Source organism: Lissotriton helveticus, chromosome 5_1 (assembly GCF_964261635.1).
Source record: "Lissotriton helveticus chromosome 5_1, aLisHel1.1, whole genome shotgun sequence".
NCBI lineage: Eukaryota > Metazoa > Chordata > Amphibia > Caudata > Salamandridae > Lissotriton > Lissotriton helveticus.
The window spans coordinates 1,596,013,619-1,596,032,610 of record NC_136065.1 but is presented as its reverse complement, the minus strand read 5'-3'; the positions used below and the strand labels follow the sequence as shown (position 1 = coordinate 1,596,032,610).

The 18,992-nt window shown below is 49.8% G+C and overlaps 1 protein-coding gene across 2 annotated transcripts in view; it reads right to left on the bottom strand.

Moving 5' to 3' along the window:
- SLC6A17 (solute carrier family 6 member 17) overlaps positions 1-18,992 on the bottom strand; it is a 138,826-nt gene that overhangs the window by 49,177 nt on the left and 70,657 nt on the right. For both annotated transcript variants that reach the window (XM_078641311.1, XM_078641312.1), the window contains exon 5: positions 18,643-18,753. In XM_078641311.1, coding sequence (XP_078497437.1) covers positions 18,643-18,753 — 111 coding nt within the window. The remainder of the gene's footprint in view (positions 1-18,642; positions 18,754-18,992) is intronic.

The following is an 18,992-nucleotide window of genomic DNA, read 5'->3' as shown; positions in this document are numbered from 1 at the left end:
GATTTCACGTTGCAAGTACAATTAGCGAGAAGGGAATTTCTGCCTGCGAAAAAAGTGTTTCAGCAAACTGGCACAAAATACTCCCTAATCTATCCAGCGAAACTGAGGGTCCAAGGCCCGGGCAAACCCACGTTCTTCACAGACGCCAAGGCGGCGTTGAAGTTTGCTAAACAGCTTGCCAAGGAACAGAAGGGTCAGCAAGAGGTGGTGGAACAGGAGGACGCTGCACAGCTAAGTGATGTTGAATAATGCACAGCTCCTTTATGCCTCACGTTGATGGGGGCTTTTCATGTAGGGGTGGGATGTCAGGGCGCTGCCTGCTTGCATGGGGACAGTATTACCGATTGCTGTTTGTTTGCGACCTTTTTTACTAGAACACTGTTACTCCGCTTGGCTTGAGGGGTGGGGGGCCCTGTAGCGCGAAGTGTCTGGCCTGCGCTCGATCGCCTTGCCACAAGTGCGGGGTTAGAAGGCACATACCTGCGTACCCCAGGGGATGACTCCCATAATCTGTTTCGACCATCTATTACTGTTGTTAATTTGTACTGTTGGGTTGGAATGGGTGGGGATGACTGCACGACCTAATTGGGGGGTTGGAGCGGGTGGGAGGGGTGGGACGAGGTTTAGTTATGTTCGGTTCGCATTGTTCACCAACGAAAACGCTAAATTGACATTGTCGCTGAAGTTCACTTACATGAGAGTCATTGACCCCGACACGACATTCATGTGGATGGAATGGATGTGGTCGACTTTTCGATTGACTGTGGAGTGGGGACCGTTGGGTCCTGAGTGGACTGCGCTGGGTGCGCCATTGATCAGATTGTACACGCTATTCCTGTTACCTCTATGGCAGCTGATGGGGGCTTAAAGTCAAATGCACCCACGACTCCTGATACGCGCAACGATACGGCATCGATAACATGCATGTCATGGAATGTGAGGGGGATGAATGATAGAAGGAAGGCGAGATTGGTCCATGCCTATCTAGCTAGGAAAAATTTGGATATCTGCATGCTCCAGGAAACTCATTTACACACAACTGATGCCCCACAACTCAAACACGCTAGATGGGGGGAGGTGGTGCATGCCCCATATTCGAATTATGCACGGGGGGTGGCGATCCTGATCGGAAGAGGCTTGCACTGGGTAACACATCAGGTGATGAGGGACGGGGACGGAAGATACACGCTAATCCTGGGAGTGTTGTGTGGCGTCCGGGTACTGCTTGTGAATGTCTATGGCCCTAATGATGACAACCCTGCCTTTTACGAGCAGCTATGGGATAAATTGCGTCCCTTCACCAATGCAGCGATATTGTGGTCAGGTGATTTCAACGTAGTGCTGTCTGACGCTATGGATCGACAGGGCGCTGCCCGGGAGCACCACCCGAAGGCGGCCGATGCACTGGGAAACATTATCTTGGATGCTTCCCTGGTGGACTCCTGGAGGATATTACACCCGCTCACGCGGGCAGGCACTTGTATCACGGCCCATAGGGCCGCGTGGTCGAGACTCGACTATTGGCTGCTATCCAGGGACTTGCATGCTTCAGTTTTGTCGGCGGTGCATTTGCCGAGATCACAGTCAGACCACGCCCCGGTGGAAGTGACCTTGGCTACCCCAGCGCAATACGCCCAGCCATTTAGTTGGCGGTTTCCCTCACAGGCCTTATTGGACCAGGTGTTTAAGGAGGAGCTGAGAGGTAAGCTAGAAGAGTACTTTGAGCTCAATGAAGGGTCTGTGGACTCGCCCGGTACACTCTGGGAGGCCTGCAAAGTGGTGGCTAGGGGGCAGTGTATGGCGCTTAAAACCGGCGTACTGCGATCCATAAGAACTACACTGACCGCGCTAGAAAAGGAACTGGCGACTCTGGAGGCGGAACTTACTGACTCGCCTACGACTGCGACTCAGGCGGCCTTCACGGCGAAACTCACCCAATATCAAGAAGAGGCTGAGAGGGAGGGGAAATTCCTACACAAACACGCTCAGGCTAGAAGATACGGGGAGGGAGACCGCCCAGGTAGGACACTTGCCGCAATGCTTCAGAAACCGAGAGGTACTGAATACATTTTGGAACTGACCACCAAAACTGGTGTAATAGCACGGACGCCGGGAGAACTCCTGAAAACTATGGAGGATTACTATGAGAAACTGTACACCTCCAGGATACAGCCCGAGGACGAGGTGATTACGGACTACCTAGACACAGTGGCATTGGCATGGTTCAACAATGGGGCACGTGAATATATGGATTTGCCGATCACACCTGAAGACATCCGAAAAACCATAGCTAGCATGCCCTCGGGCAAAGCACCTGGCCCAGATGGCCTCACGGCCTCTTTCTATAAAGAATATGCGGACATCCTAGTCCCTAGGTTGCACAGGATGTATATGGAAGCGATTGAGGTTGGAAGCCTCCCCCCGTCGCTTCGTGAAGCCATGATAATTACGCTCCTAAAACCGGGCAAAGACCCCGCATGCCCTGATTCGTATAGGCCACTGTCCCTCATAAACTTGGATGCCAAGATGTATGCTAAATTGCTAGCGGAGAGAATGACACCTATGATACCACAAATAGCACTATCGGATCAATCGGGATTCGTGACGGGTAGGTCCACATCACATAACCTGCGCACACTATTTGGACTGCTGCATTACCTGGATCCGAAGGTCCAGGCCGCGGCGGCTTTGTTGGATGCCACTAAGGCATTTGACTCTCTTGAGTGGAAGTTTTTGCGAGCGCTGTTCACTAGAATGGGGTTTAGCAACCTACTTATCCAGAAAATGTGCGTTCTTTATAATGGCCCGACGGCAAGAGTAAAGATAAACGGACAAGTCTCGCAGCCTATAAGGATCTCCAGAGGGACCAGGCAGGGCTGCCCATTATCACCGCTGCTCTTTGCCGTTGCCACAGAGCCACTGGCGGCAAGATTGAGACAACATAACACCCAGAGAAGCATAGGTTTCACCTCTAGGGGATTATTGGTGTCCCTTTACGCGGATGACATCACAATCTTTATGCGAAACCCGGCGGATAATTTTGACCCCCTCATGAGGGAAATAGTGCGATACAGTGGCTTGACAGGCATAGATGTCAACTGGTCTAAATCCACACTGTTGCCGCTCACGGACGACACAGTACGCTGTCGTACCGAATTCCCCATCGCATGGGTTGCAGGGGAAGTGAAATATCTAGGGATACACATAAGCCGCTCTATACAAGACCTGTGGCTCTTAAACTATGGCGCAGCGGTGGATTGGCTGGAGACCAAAGTGAAAAAGTGGATCAACCTGCCGCTGTCGCTGACGGGGCGTGTAGCAATCACCAAAATGGTCATACTACCCAAATTTTTATATCTCTTTGCGAACATACCACTGCCGCTTACAATGACTTTTTTCAAGCGCATACGCTCCGCCTTACTCGATCTCGTGTGGGCGGGCAAACAGCCTCGAGTGCAGTGGAAAGTCCTGACGCTTCCTTTTCGCCAGGGTGGTCTGGCGGCCCCAGACTTCGAGCTCTATGCTTATTGCGCTCAGGCCCAGTACCTGCACTTCTGGCAACACCCGATCCCGTATCAGCCTCACGTGGCGATTGAACAGGATGTATCGGCGCCTACCCCCTTGACCACGACGCTATACCATAAATATAAACGATCGCCAGACGATGTAAATACGGTGGAAACGGTACGATGGGCCTGGCAGAACATTGCAAAGCGTGCAAACATTTCTGAACTGTACGCCCCGTCCATGCCGCTGTGCGGCAACCCGCTATTGGGTCCTCTACGGGATGCGGCGGTCTCTGAAAGGGCGCGGAAGTGCGGCCTCTTGGTGGCCGGCGACCTATACCCCGATGACACATTTGTGGAACTGGGGGATATCTGCAAATCAGAGGTCCCTACGGCTTCCGAATTACTGCTCTACTACCAAATACGAGCGGCATGCAAGGCCAGGTACCCGATGTTCCCTGCGGTGCTGCCGTCGCTTGCAGCGCTAGAGAACGTACTGACGAACAGCTCTCCGAAAAAACTGATCACCCGGATCTATAAAATCACACAAGACACGGCACCGTGGATACAACCTCCTTCGAAATTTCAGTGGGAGGCAGAGGCGGGTATAAGCATCACCGACAAGCAATGGACGTACTGCTGCACTCAACTAGAAAACTTGTCGCCAAATTATAGACTGCGCTTAATTCACTTCAATTTTCTACATAGGACGTACCGCACACCTGCGCAACTCTTTAAAATAGGGCTACTGTCTGAGTCCCGGTGCTGGAGATGCAATGCAGAAGATGCAGATTTCTTTCACCTCACGTGGAGCTGCGTGCCAGTGCAGCGATACTGGGTTGATGTATTTTCAAAACTGGGACAGATAATAGGAGTAACGACACTTCCTGCTCCATTGATGGCCCTACTGGGCTTCGTGGCAGACGTTCCCAAAGCCTCGAGGAAATTGGCTGCCCTGCTACTCCTCTTGGCAAAGAGGCAAATTGCGCTACATTGGAAGCGGAAACATGCTCCGAAGGCGGAACACTGGATTCAGTCGGCGCTATACTGTCGGGATCAACTGACCACATATGGAGAGCTGCTACCACAGAGATCTAGGCCTGCTGACATCTGGCAACCCCTGACGACCTGGCTGTCTGGAGGAGGGGCGGATGAATAGAGACTGACATGGTGCGAAGAGAGACTGGTGATGGATGATTGACGTTGTAGGGGACTTGAAGAGCCAATGGGCTGGACCACGGGAGCTCAGAATGGATGTAGTGACGACTGTACACGGATGGCCCCATGGAAGTGGGCCTGGGAAAAGTCGACAACACGCCTGGCATTGAATGGTCTGTCTCCTGGATTGATCCCCTTCCTCCCCGTGCTGCCCCCCCTCCCCTGCGATCCCTCCCTCCCTACGCATTCCTCCACATCTCCCTTTCCACATTAGACGCAAACTGCTGCCAAGTGGCAACGATGCTGATGACAATGTACTCTCAACAGTGACAACTTGTGAAAGACAACACTGAAAGCGTTACTGGTTTAGTTATATAGGGTTCTTACACAGTAATACTGCATATTTTGTACATCTGTGTGCGTTGAGTGTCCACACAATGTGGGCCATTTGGAATTACGGATGCTGCCTGCCTCCGGGTTGTTGGCTAAATAGCAGTGTACTGGCTTAAATCGCTGAATAAAAGTTTATAACCCCCAAAAAAACAAGCATTGGAAATGCAATAGGTCTCGCAGCATTCGAGTTAGTGCTTTTAGAATTGTTTATGGTTTATGTTGTTTTTTAGTCTAAAAGTCTAATTAGTCTAACGTTCCTATAACCTTTTGTTTTGTCAGTAAAGAAAAAATAAATATATATATATATATATATATATATATATATATATATATATACGGACCCTGGAGTGCGAGTCTTTTGTGTTTCCAAAAATACTTGTGGGGACCTTTTCTGACATATATACATACATACATATATGCACACACATATGTATACATACAGTTTAATTTGTCCTTTACTTATCTTTTGGCACTGCGCTTCAATCTTTTACCACAGGGGACAGAGCGCATCCTTGACCTCTTCTGACCTTATGAGAGCCAGGCCAAGAGCACATTTTGCATGGGGAGTACTGGCGGGGCCAATAGACCGCAGGCCTCTACAGGATAAGGGAGTGAGTGTCCTTCAAACTAAATTCTCCTTAGTTGATTAACAGGGTCTTTTCAAAGAAGAGCAATGGAATTCACTTTAGAGCAATCTTCAGTGTGCCACTTTTGCACTAAAGGTGCCATATATAGATTCAGCAGTCTAAAAACTGCTATTTAAATTCAGTGTCAGATCTTCATGTGCAGGTGCTTACCTTTTGAATCTTTGTGAATGACAAGATGAAACATTATACTGTTATCTTAATTATTTTTTACATACATAAGTCATTCACGTAAAAAAACAGTCAACAGGCACGAGAAGGGCATTACGAGTTAAACCCCACTTCTGAAAAAGTCAAACAGAAAAACATAGGAGGTCGTTTAGATCTTGGTGGATTCCAAGGCCTGAGTAGGGAGAATCAGTGGAAGCAGGCACTTGCAAGGGTGGCTGACGGACAGCTAGGTAAAGATTTCCTGTTGGCGGAGCAAGCAGTGGCCATGCCATTTCAAAGCCTCATGGTTCCCCCACCTCTAAATGAGGAACTCACAACACAAATTCAGCGGAGTAAAGCTCTGCCTGTTGATAGCTGAGTTCACAATAAAGAGAAATCTAAATGACCTTTGAAGTGTTGATTTACAGCATTATAACTATCCACAAAATAATATCAAACAATAGGCACAGTCGTCTAAGCAGTGGTTACAAAATGTACGGCTCGAAAAAATGAAGCAAAGTAATATAGCCTAACTGCACAGTTCCAAAAGATTACAACAATAGGGATTTGGGGGGAAGCCGACAGGAGGGAGGTCTGCCCCCTGAGCAGATCGGGAGGGTGGTTCAGTCCATGGGACTGCCATTTTGTGTTTTGTTTGGGCTTCATAGGTATAGCCCACAAATCGCTTACAGGCTATATAGGGTTAAGATTTTAGACTGCTTGCCACCATTTTAGGTTCTGAAGAACTTGGTGGCAGGGAGGTGCATTTATCATAATTTTTCAAAAAATGTTGCGTGTTTAGCGAATGATTGTAAGGAGTTGGTGACTACAGCGAACGTATATTGTGCAGATTAATTTAGTTGTGCTTACCTGTGATGGAGGATGAGAGGGTTTGTGAGGCGCTGCGCCGCCTCCTTGAGGCGGGTCGTGTTGACTTACTAGTGGAATAAGCCATGGGGCCGGCACCCCCAGCAGGGAAGGCGTCAGCGGGGGTAGCCACTGCGGTGGTGGAGTTCTCCCTGCCGTAGAAAGTGAAAGCGGCAGGAAGCCACCAGGTAAGGGTGAGAGGGGCCTCCCATATGGAAAGAGAGCGGCCCCTCGGGGAATGAGGCGCTTAGATGCCGGGTCGCGTTCTGTGATTCCAGTTTTGAGTCTTGAGGCGGGGAGTGGCTGGGCCCTTTCGGGCAGAGAAAAAGGCAGTGTCTGTCCTTGCGGCCGGGAGAGTGGTGAAGGTGCCTCCAGCCTCAGGGTGTTCTGGTATGGGGCCGCACGAGGAGAGAAGGGAGGACAGAGCAGCCTCGGCTGTAATGCTGCCCCGCTCTGCCCCAAAGTATGGGCAGGGCCAAGCACTGCAAACCTCATCGACGGAGGAGCTAGCGATGAAAAAATTATAAAGAAAAGAAGAAAGGCTGAGAGGAGGGAGGGTGTGGAGGAAGAAAGGGAGTAGAGTTGGCGGCTGTAACGCCAACCCGCTAGGGCCCAAATTAGGGGTGGGGTCAAGTACAGTGAGCCACCTCGATGAAGAGCTCGCTAATAAAGATAAAGAAAGGGTGAAAGGATGGGGGAGGGGAGTGGGAGGAAAAGAGGAAGGCGAGCCGTCGTGGTTTGGGCTGCCTGGGGAGGCAAGCAGCACATAAGGTGGAATGCCAGGAGTGGAAGAGGGGTGGGAGCACGAAAATGAGGTGGAGGGGGGCCCTGAATTAATGACAGGCTGGACAGGGGCTTGCGAATGAGTGGAGGAAGAGGACATGCCTGAGGATTTAGAACCGGCTGGAGAACACAGAGCGTGGAAGAGTTTACGACTTTTTGAATCCTGGGGAGAGGAGGTTCGTTGGGGGGTACTGGGTGGCGCAACTCGACGCAAGAGGGGGTTACTTCAATGCTAAAGAGGAGCTCCATCTCAGAAGGGAGACTCGGGCAGGGAGAAGAGGTCCAAGTAAACAGAGAGGGGCAGAGTCAGCGATGATTCAGGGTCCAGCGTCCGTGTTTATTGCGGCTATGCTGGTATGGAGTGGGGAGGAAGAGGAAGGGGAGGTGAAAGGTTTAACAAGCAGTGGAAGTAAGAGAGGTGGATGGACAGGTGCAAAGGAAACAAGTAGAAAGACATTGGCGAGGAGAGGCAGGAGAGAAAGAAAACAAGACGGACGGACGGAAGAGAGGGGAGGGGGGAGGAGAAATGCGACACGGAGGAAAGGGGAGGGGGCGGAGCGGGTTAAATTATACAAACCAAATTGGCGAGGAGAGGCAGGAGAGAAAGAAAACAAGACGGACGGACGGAAGAGAGGGGAGGGGGGAGGAGAAATGCGACACGGAGGAAAGGGGAGGGGGCGGAGCGGGTTAAATTATACAAACCAAAAACAAGCCTTTCACCGTAACACGGCGGGCAGGGGAGGGGGCGGAGAGGGGAGAGGTGCGACACGGCAGGATGTGACCGTTGCGGCGGTGTTACGCGGAAGGAAGTTAGACGGCGTTAGACGGAAGGAAGAGAGGGGAGGGGGAGGAGAAATGCGACACGGCGGGAGGGGGCGGAGCGGGTAAACAACGACGGACGTGCACGCGCACGCGCTTTTAAGGTCAATGCGCATGCGCATAAGCTCAATGCGCATGCGCATTGACCTTAAAAGTCACGGGCACTGCAAGGAATCGCCACGATTCCTTGCAGTGTAGATAAAGAGTGGATAAGCCGCAATAGTCTCGCTTGCTCGATGCGCATGCGCATCGACAGGCGAGACCTAAAAGGCAAGCCAAGCGTGAAACGCTCAGGTGGCTGACATCTGAGTGGGAGATTGCGTCATAGTGAAAGATCGGCATCCCGGATGAAAATATCACACACCATACGAACAGGAGGTGTGGGAAGTCACGGAGGTGCGGGGAACCATGATATCTGCTTGACATGGATATCGCACAATCGCAATGAACAGCTCCTGGTTCAAGAAAGTGAATACCGTGCCATTTGGAGAAAACGGAGGTGGCGACGGAGTTGCGGGAGAAGGAGAAGAAGTCCCATCACCACCAAACACTCCAGGAGGAAGTGGCAACCTTTCGCCAATGCATCAAGCGGACAGAATACCCGCAGGTGAAGAACAGCCAAAGATCGCTCCGAGCCCCTCATTATCTGGAGATGGCACGGCAGGGACAGGGTCTACTAACTACTCCTTGAGCCGGAGGTATGGTCTCTAGCCAAACCCTGCTCCCAGCCAGAGACTCCATGACTTTATATGCTGCATGCCCTAAGGAGGACTTGTAAATATTCAGCAGCATTGTATCGAAAGAAAAGGAGGGATGTAGTGACAAAGCCACCTGGCCCGTACTATAATATGTTGCTAGTGTGCTTGCTCCTGGAGGGCAAGCTCGCCCTAAGATATAAATAAAAGGGCGCATGACCGCTCGGGGTCTTGGCCCACACCATATAACTGAATGTATGTCGTACTTCTTTAATCCCTTGCACTAGGCCTTACCTGAACTCCTGCGGAGTTTTGAGGTGCCCTCAAACTCTACAGCCCCCTTCGAGCACTGTGCACCATGGCTGGACAGGCCCCTGCGAGGGTGGTGACTGGTTTCGTTACTGGAGGACAATTTTGCATTGTTGCAAAATTGGCCCCAAGGGCTAGGAACAAAATCAGCAGCCCAGTCACTTACCAACTCGTGCGTCAGGGCAGGGCAGGCGTGAGACCGAGACAGACAAACCGATTTCCTTCTTTCATTTCCACTACATCAGTAATTGTAGAGATAAAAGACAGACAACGGCCTCTGTGCTCACATGGTGACAGATGGTGATGCGGCCAGTCATAGAGAATGGAATGCCATTGTCTGCCCAGAGCTAGAAATGCTGCCACCTGGTTATGTGAAGGTGGAACATTTCCTTGGTCTATTTTGTAACCGGGAATGAGATCGGACACTGGTGGGTAAGTGATGGAACACATTTGACATTTTGTAATTGCAGGCCCTATTTCCTCCCTCCTAATGCATTTCAGAATATTTTCTATATTACCCTAAGTTGAAACTATTGATGCATGTCATCAAGGTCATTTCAACGCTGATCTTGAACTTACTCTGTGCCCCGTTAACCCTTGCTTGATGAAGCCATCCATAGTGTCACTTTTGAAAAGCTCTAGATACTACCTTGTGTGCACTGTGTGGGGTAGCTGTTATAGGAGGGCGAGCCAACAAATTACCAGAGTGAGCCGAGCCAAAGGTCTTGCTTGGCCCTAAGAGCTCATATACGACCAAAGCCCTCGAAATGTTTCCATGTAAATCATGCCATAAACCTCACATAAAACATGCCAAAGTCTTTTCAGAGTTCGCAAAAGTGTATTTCTTTAACGTGCGGTGCTTTGACATTACATTACATTATATCCCTGCACTGAAAAGGTACTTATTAAAACAGATATTTTTAAAGCACGAACCTAGCATTGTTTCTGCACGTCCCTGGCGATAATGTAATTAAGGAACTAAGGGGCAGATGTATCATCACCATCATTTGCGATTCCCAAATAGCGATTTTTTAGAAATCGCTATTTGAGAATTGCAATTTGGGATGTATGTAGAAAATCGCTATTTTTTAGCGATTTCCTAAAATTCCTTAATTGCGATTAGCAAATTGCTAATCGCAATTAACCCCTTCGACGCTCATGACGAGCTGGGCTCGTCATGAAGTAGCCTCCTGCTACGCTGATGACGAGCCCAGCTCGTCATGAAAGCATGAGGATCCCGGAATCCCAGCACAGCAGGGGAATTCCCATAGCATTCAACGTGTTAAGGAATAATTTCCCATTAATTTCTATGGGCCAGGAGGCCCATAGGAAGGAATGGGAATTTATTCTCAATTTGCAATTCGCAATTTGCTAATCGCAAATTGGGAATAATTTCAAGGGTGCAAGGGTGTCTTAAAGACACCCTGCTGCAATGCTGAAATTTGCATGTGTGCGCACATGCCCTAAGGTTATGTATGAGCGCCACATGGCACCTTTACAAATGCCAAAAAGTGCATTTGTAAAAGAAATCGCAAATTACCACCAACTACAAGTTGGTGGTAATTTACGATTTCTTAATGTGGATTCGCAAAAAAAAAATGCTTGATGCATAGCATTTAAGGAATCGCAAAATTGCAATTCCTTAAATGCTTGAGCAAAATAAGGAATCGCAATTTTTGCGATTCCTTATTTTGAGATTTTGCTCATACATACCAAAACACCGTTTGCATTTCGCAAACGGCGGAATTCTGCAAATTCTGGCGTTTGCGAATCGCAAACGGCTTCTTACATCTGGCCCTAAAAGACAAGTCAGTTATGTACACCCTGTATGCCGCGCAGATTCTTACAGATAGTGCAACATTGTCTATTAAATTAAACACAACTATTTTTGTACTGCTGGTATTCTGAACTCTTGTACTTGAAGGTGCTTTCATATGAGACAAGGATCAGGGAAATTACATATTTGACAAAGACCACACAATTTGTTTAAGTGGGGAAGCTAAGATTAATCAATGTTTTCTAGTTTCACTTCAAATATGAATGATTTGCTTTTAACTCTTCGTACAAGAGGATGTAGCGAACACGGAAGGCAAAAACAACATGAAAACTCAGCTAGTTTTGGGCTCAAACTACCGGGAGGACCTCAAGCTGAGTTAGAGTCATGCATATGGCTCGAGCTTCGAGTTGCTCGCCCACCTCTAGTAGTAGTTGTGCTGCTCTGTTTTTTGTGTTGTGATGATCATCACTTCAGCAGTCACTGGTTGAGCACTTGCTTCAGAGTCGCATCCAGCGCCAGACTGACAGTAGCAGGTACCAGACCATACCCTGGGAGGCTGGAAGGGTGGTGGGGCTGGTTTTATGACTGGGGCAGATTTTGACTGAATGGGAGCCAATGGGTTGCCGCCACCACTCACTTTCAGTCTCCAGGGGACTTGAGTGAGTCAGGCCAAACTCTGTGCTGCACAATACAATCATGCCACCCAGGGGCATATTTACAACAAAGTGGCAGAGCATGGCATTAGCCTGCTTGGCTTAACGCCACTCTCCACACTTCTGTAAGGCAGGGATGCACCATATTTACAACAATATGGTGTAGCCCTGCGATTCCCCCTGCGCTGGCACTAAATTTAGCAGCCTAGCACCAACAAAGGCACCCTTTAACCAGAGTGCAAGGGTGTCAGTGTTGAGGGGAGGATTGTTTATGTTCAGGAAGGTCCCCCTTCCTGCACATAAACAATTTTTAAATGGCGTTTTGTCACTTCTATGTGTGCTGCTGCAGCAGCACACATAGAAGTTACAAATGTCATTTCGTTTTAAAGATTGTTTATGTGAAGTAAGGGACACCTTCCTGCACATAAACAATCATTGGCGTTTTGCTAGTTCTATGTGTGCTGCACAATGCAGGACACATGGAAAGAGCAAAAACGAGGAGAAATAAAGCATTTCTCCTCATTACGCCTGTTTAAGACCAGGTTATCCCTGGTCTCAATGTTGGCTCTGCCTCCTTTTTACGTTGCCCTTGTAATAGGGGGCAGCATCAAAATCAATGGGTGTTGCGGTGGAACGCCCACCGCAACACCCATTGCCCTCCCCTTTCACGCTAAGTGTAGGGTGAAAGGGGACCTTATTTACAAGACAGCGTAATGCTGCCTTGTAAATAAGGTGAAGCACATACCGCCACAGGAACGTCACTAAAAAGTGACGTTCATATAGTGATAGGGGCTTGTAAATATGCCCCACAGTATCGCATTTAGAGGTCCTCCAGCGTCCTCCTCTGCTCACGTTAATGAGGTTAGTTAGGAAGCATTTGTCTTGAAATTCGAATCGTATTAAGCAGGCTGAGCCATGTAACTGTAAAGTGTTTCTGTATGACGTTTTCAGATCCGGAAAGCAAAGGGCTTTTACTTTATGACTTAATTCGAGTTAATTGGACTGGTACAAATATCAACAAATTAATTAGTATAATTATGAACTGTGGTTCCAACATTGCAGAGTCCTCCTTGCAGTGGTCAGGCCCGCTCACTGCAATTGCTCGCAGCTTACTATATAGGGGCTAGGCTGACAAAATTTGCTAAGGCTGCTTTGGGGTCCCACTCTGTCATGTCGTTATGCCTGACCTCCCAGAGAGACAGGTCAGGCAAGGAGGAAAAGGAAGTAAGGGACAGGAAAAGGAGGAGCAAGTAGTCTGTTAGCCAGTAACTTCCTGGCAGGGAATAAAGAAGGTTACCCCTAGCCAAGCTCCGTGTCTTGTGTTTGCTTTGGGCGGGCTAGAGCGCGACAATGGCGACGAGGATGGGATGAGCTGACCCCACACACAACGTCGCGCAGCCCAGCTGAGGACCGGCCCCAACGACAAGCCAGCAGCTCCAGAAGTGCCGCTCCACTAGAAAGAGCGCGAAACGGAGCGACGCCTGCATTCGCGATCCTGGCTCACGGACGGAGCGGAGCAAGGAAGAGCACGCAAGAAAGTGCTTGCGCGACAGCGCCTGGCCGCGGAAGAAGTGGAGAGCCTGCCAAGCGGCGCTGAGGTGCGCGAGTACCCCGTCCCTTCTGAGGCCCGAGGACCGCGAGACGCGGAGAGCCCTGCTGAGCGGCGCCGAGGTGAGCGCGAGTATCCCGCCCCTCTGAGGCCTGAAGACTGCGAGGGTGAGTCCCACAACGCACGCGACCACTGGACAAGCCAGAGTGTGGTCTGTATGCGTGTCAGAGACTGCCGAGGGCCAGAGAACACGGCGGCCATCTTGAAGTCAGGCGCCAGCCCCAGTAGACCCACGTTTCCCCTACGGCGGCCATTTTAGAGTCAGGCGACTGACCACGAGCACACAAAAAAGCAGGGAACAAAGCTACTTACATCACGCATGAGCAAGAGAAGGCAACAATAAGCAAAAATATTCACAAGCACTGCCAAAGAATACAGGAACAAGCAACTTACTGCCAACAATAAGCGAAAATAATTACAAGCTACTATACAGAACACAGAAACACCATGTCTGATACCGACGCTCAAAGCACTTCCACAACTGGAGGCGCACCCATGCAACCCAACACAACGGCGATGCCTCAAGCAGCGTCCATAGGAGCACCCTTCATGCGACAACCACAGCCGCTGGTGCTGACGCCTGGCAACACCATGGGGCCTGCCTGGAAAACCTGGAGCGAGGACTTCGAAGACTATATGGAAGGGTCCCTAGTACAGGACTCTAAGCGCAAACTGGTTGCACTACGAAATCTAGCAGGCCAAGAAATAGCACAAATAATCAAAGAAATGCCCAACGTTGCCACTGCCACTTATGACGAAGTGAAGGCTGCCCTTGACCGGCGATTCCTGCACAAGCGCAATGTCGATTACGAGCGCTATGTGTTCAACCTAGCTTCTCAAGAGAAAGGAGAGTGCATGGGCGACTTCATCACACGCATCAAGAGGATGACACGTCACTGCGACTTCGAAAACTTCAAGACGGAAGACGCATTACGGCTCCGCATCATCGATGGTTGCCGCTCAGAATCACTACGCAGACGCCTCCTAAAGAAATCATACACACTAGAACAAATCGAAGAACTCACAAGGATTAACGACCAAGCAGAAGACCATGCCAAGAGGATGGAAACACACAAGCCTGAACACAAAGACAAAGACCACAAAGAGCAGGCCCTTCGGGTACAGTCGCGTACAAACATCCGCCCAGGGTCGAGTGCGCATAGGACAGGCAAGCATCACCACAGCTCCCGGAAAATATCACCCCGACGGGAATCACGACATACAAAGCACACCAAACCTGCACCTGCCTGTTATCGATGCGGTCAAGACTATCCCCACTCGGGGCAATGTCCAGCCATCGGCCAACGATGACACCGGTGCGGAAAGGACAATCACTTTGAGATAGCCTGCCAAGCCAGACAATCTACCCGAAGGTTCATCGTCACTCACCACAGTGTCACAAGACAGTGATGAGTACGTCTGCAGGGTGTTTGACTCATCAACAACGCTACAGGACAGTGATGAATACATCTGCATGGTGGCTGACCCGGACCGACTCAAAAGATATCCAAAACTAGACATTCTGATAGGAGACCACCCAGCGAAATTCGTCCTGGACTCAGGTGCCTCGTTGAACTATATCTGCGCGCTAGAGTACCAGAAAATGAAGAACCGGCCCAAATTAGACCCAGCGGCAGTCCGCATTTTCACGTGGATGTGCCGGAAACCACTGCCATGCCTTGGTCGATTCCATACCACACTGACTTTCAAAAATAGGAAAATTCCTGCATATGTCCACGTCGTGGAAGGACCCGACTTCGCCGACTGCCTGCTCAGTCTGCCAACAGCGGAACGACTGAAGCTAGTGGAGCTGTTATACATGACGGAAGATGCCCCTGACATCGTGGCAAAATTCCCGAAACTCTTCAAAGGACTGGGCAAGCTGAATCATTTCAAAGTAAAGCTCCATATCAACGAAAACATCACACCTGTTGCCCAGCATCACAGGAAAGTGCCCTTCCACCTGCAACAAGCCGTTGATGATGAACTACAGGACCTTTTGCAATCAGACATCATAGAACGCACGTCCGGACCCACCCCATGGGTATCACCGGTCGTGGTGGTCCCGAAGAAAGGACAGGACAACAAAGTCCGGCTATGCGTGGACATGAGAGCGCCCAACACCGCCATCGAGCGTGAGCGCCACCCAGGGCCACACATCAGTGATATGATCACGAAACTGAATGGTGCCACAATATTCTCAAAACTCGACCTGAACAAAGGTTACCACCAACTAGAGCTCCATGAACAGTCACGATATATCACAACATTTACCACGCATCAAGGCCTATTCCGCTACAAGCGCTTAAATTTCGGCATTTCATCAGCTGCCGAAATCTTCCAGGAAACAATCCGAAAGGTCATACAAGGAATCCCGAACTCCTTCAACTACAGCGACGACCTACTGGTCTTTGGCAAAGATCAAGTTGAACATGACACTGCGCTGGATAGAGTGTGCCATGCACTGCTGCAGGCAAACCTGACACTGAATGCCAATAAGTGCGAATTCCACAAAAACACCCTCAAATTCTATGGACACACTTTCTCAAGTGAAGGCATGACGCCAGACCCCGACAAGGTGGCCGCCCTTGCTGACACTCCGACACCCAAGGACGTAAGTGACCTCCGCTCCTTCCTGGGGATGGCGAGCTACTGCGCGCGATACATTCGTGACTACGCCACCATCAGCTACCCGCTTCGAGAACTGACACGTCAAGGACAACCTTTTGATTGGTCACAAGCGTGCGCCAAAGCCTTCATGGAAATAAAACAAGCTGTTGGTTCTGCCATCAACCTAGCATACTTTGACACAAATAAAAGGACAGAAATCACCGTCGACGCCAGTCCGGTGGGTTTGGGTGCCATTCTAGCCCAATACCGTGAACACTCTGATCAGCGACACATCATTGCATACGCGAGTCGTAGCCTCACGGACACGGAAAGAGCGTACTCCCAGCCGGAGAAGGAAAGCCTAGCTGTAGTGTGGGCGTGTGAACACTTTCACTTATTTGTGTATGGGAAACATTTTACCATCATTACTGATCATCAAGCCCTACTCACCATATTTGGCAATCCCAACGCTAAGATGCCGCCTCGCATCGAATGCTGGGGTCTGAGACTCCAAGACTACGTGTACACGATTGTTCACAAACCAGGCAAAGCTGAAAACCCTGCAGACTATATGTCCCGACACCCTTTGCCGAGTGTTGCGAAAACTGAATCCCTAGCAGACGACTACATTCATTTCGTCATTGATGCTGCGTGTCCTCCTGCAGTTCCCCTGGAAACCATCCAGAATGCATCTGCTTCTGACCCGCTGATTCAAACTGTCATGACCCACATGCGCAACAACTCCTGGCGACATGCCATGAACACCGCTCCTGGCTCAGATCCTCCCCTGCACGACCTCACGGCGTTTCATCGTGTTCACGAGGAACTGTCCATCAGTGACAACGGCCTTCTCTTGCGAGGGGGAAGGATCGTGATTCCTCACAAACTGCGCCAAGGCATTGTCAATCTAGCCCACGAGGGCCACAGAGGCATGAACGCCACAAAGAAGACTTTGAGAGAACGAGTCTGGTTCCCCTCCCTCGACTCCATGGTAGAGACAACTCTAAAGGACTGCATGACGTGCCAGCTAGTGAGTCGCGAAGAACCCCCAGCACCACTTCAAATGTCTGAACTGCCAGATGAGGTGTGGAAGCAAGTAGCGGTTGACTTCTTTGGACCACTCCAATCTGGACAGTACATCATGGTTGTCATGGATGAATATTCAAGATTTCCCTTTGCACACATAATATCATCCACCAGAGCAACAGCCGTCATTCCCGTATTGGATGACATCTTCGCAGCATGGGGTGTCCCCACAAGAGTCAAGTCCGATAACGGGCCCCCGTTCAATGGCCATGAGTTCGCGGAATTCGCGAAACACCTCGACTTCAAACATCACAAGATAACTCCACTGTGGCCACAAGCCAATGGCATGGTGGAGAGATTTATGGGGACATTAAAGAAAGCCATCCAACAAGCAGAGATAACACGCCGAGATGTCCAGCAAACCTTGAACGAGGTACTGAGGGCCTACCGGACCACTCCTCACAACACCACGAATCAGTGCCCGGCCACAATAATGCTGGGGAGGACACCAAGGACAAGAGTGCCCATGATAAGCACGACGCCTCAATCACGGACTGTCACCGTTGACCACGAAACATTAGTCGACATTGACAGAAAGAAGAAACAGAAAATGAAAACGTATGCAGACGGTCGCCGACACGCCAAAGAAGCCGACATCCGCGAAGGCGACTGGGTCATAGTGAGAGGAGACCGGCGAACGAAAGCAGACAGCCGATACCTGAACCTTCCCCTACAAGTCCACAAGAGGAAAGGAACCATGATTACAGCCAAAGCTGATCATAAGCAAATAACGAGAAATATATCTCACTTCAAAAGACACTATCCGGTGAACAGGCACGAATCATCCTCAGGTCACACTTCAAGTGACTCCGCCAGCCAAAACGACAACACCGATGTCCAACACTATCAACGTCCAAGAACGACTAATAGTCCTGATCGACGCAGTCACACGCCAGAGAGAGAGACTCGCCCCAGACGCCAGGTGAGGAAACCACGGCGACTCGTCAAAGAAATGTAGCATCACTTCTTTGTACAAAAGGGGGAGATGTCATGTCGTTATGCCTGACCTCCCAGAGAGACAGGTCAGGCAAGGAGGAAAAGGAAGTAAGGGACAGGAAAAGGAGGAGCAAGTAGTCTGTTAGCCAGTAACTTCCTGGCAGGGAATAAAGAAGGTTACCCCTAGCCAAGCTCCGTGTCTTGTGTTTGCTTTGGGCGGGCTAGAGCGCGACACACTCCTGCCCTGCTGTGCACGACGGCAAGCCACTGGCCTGAGAGCTCCTTACTGGGGCCGGAGCGTGGGGGCTCCACTCCATGTACTTACGAGCATGGATCAGCAAGTAGTTAAGTTTTGCAGGTGCTGGTAGCAGGTGACTGGGATCTATTACTAGAAGATGGTTGGTATTTTATACTGGATGGGAGCTGATCTTCTAGCTTACAATGATTGGTTTGTCATGAGACTGGATGGTAAAGAGTGACCGGTACTGAGGTACAAATTACTTGGGGTTGAGTGGTAGAAGGTGACTAGGAAGATATGCTATGTGGTCTGGCTTTTGCAGTAGATGAGTGTCGCCCTGCCTTATGAATGTGATCGTGGTATGGTATAGATGTCAAGATATCCTTACAACTGGAAGTCTAAATCTTACCTGTGGAGTCAGCATATGCATAATTCCATCAACAGCCCCCTTCAGAAGCAGACTGCGGACCAGGAAGCAGATAAGCACCACATAAGGGAAGAGCGAACTGAAGTACATCACCTACAAGGAGAGAACAGAGTAAGTAGAGTGATAAAACATCACCTTCAAAGCAAGCAGCCAAATGCCCGCCACCCTATACCTCATTAGCAATGTGTTAAGATCCAACCTCTGAGACTAATATAGGGTCGTAACAAAGACTTTATAGAAGCGTTAGCAACTAATGTTGGGTTTCCCTCACCAGCCCGTGTAGAACTGCCACAAAGAAAACACCACAATCATGACAACCTCAGGGAGGTGGA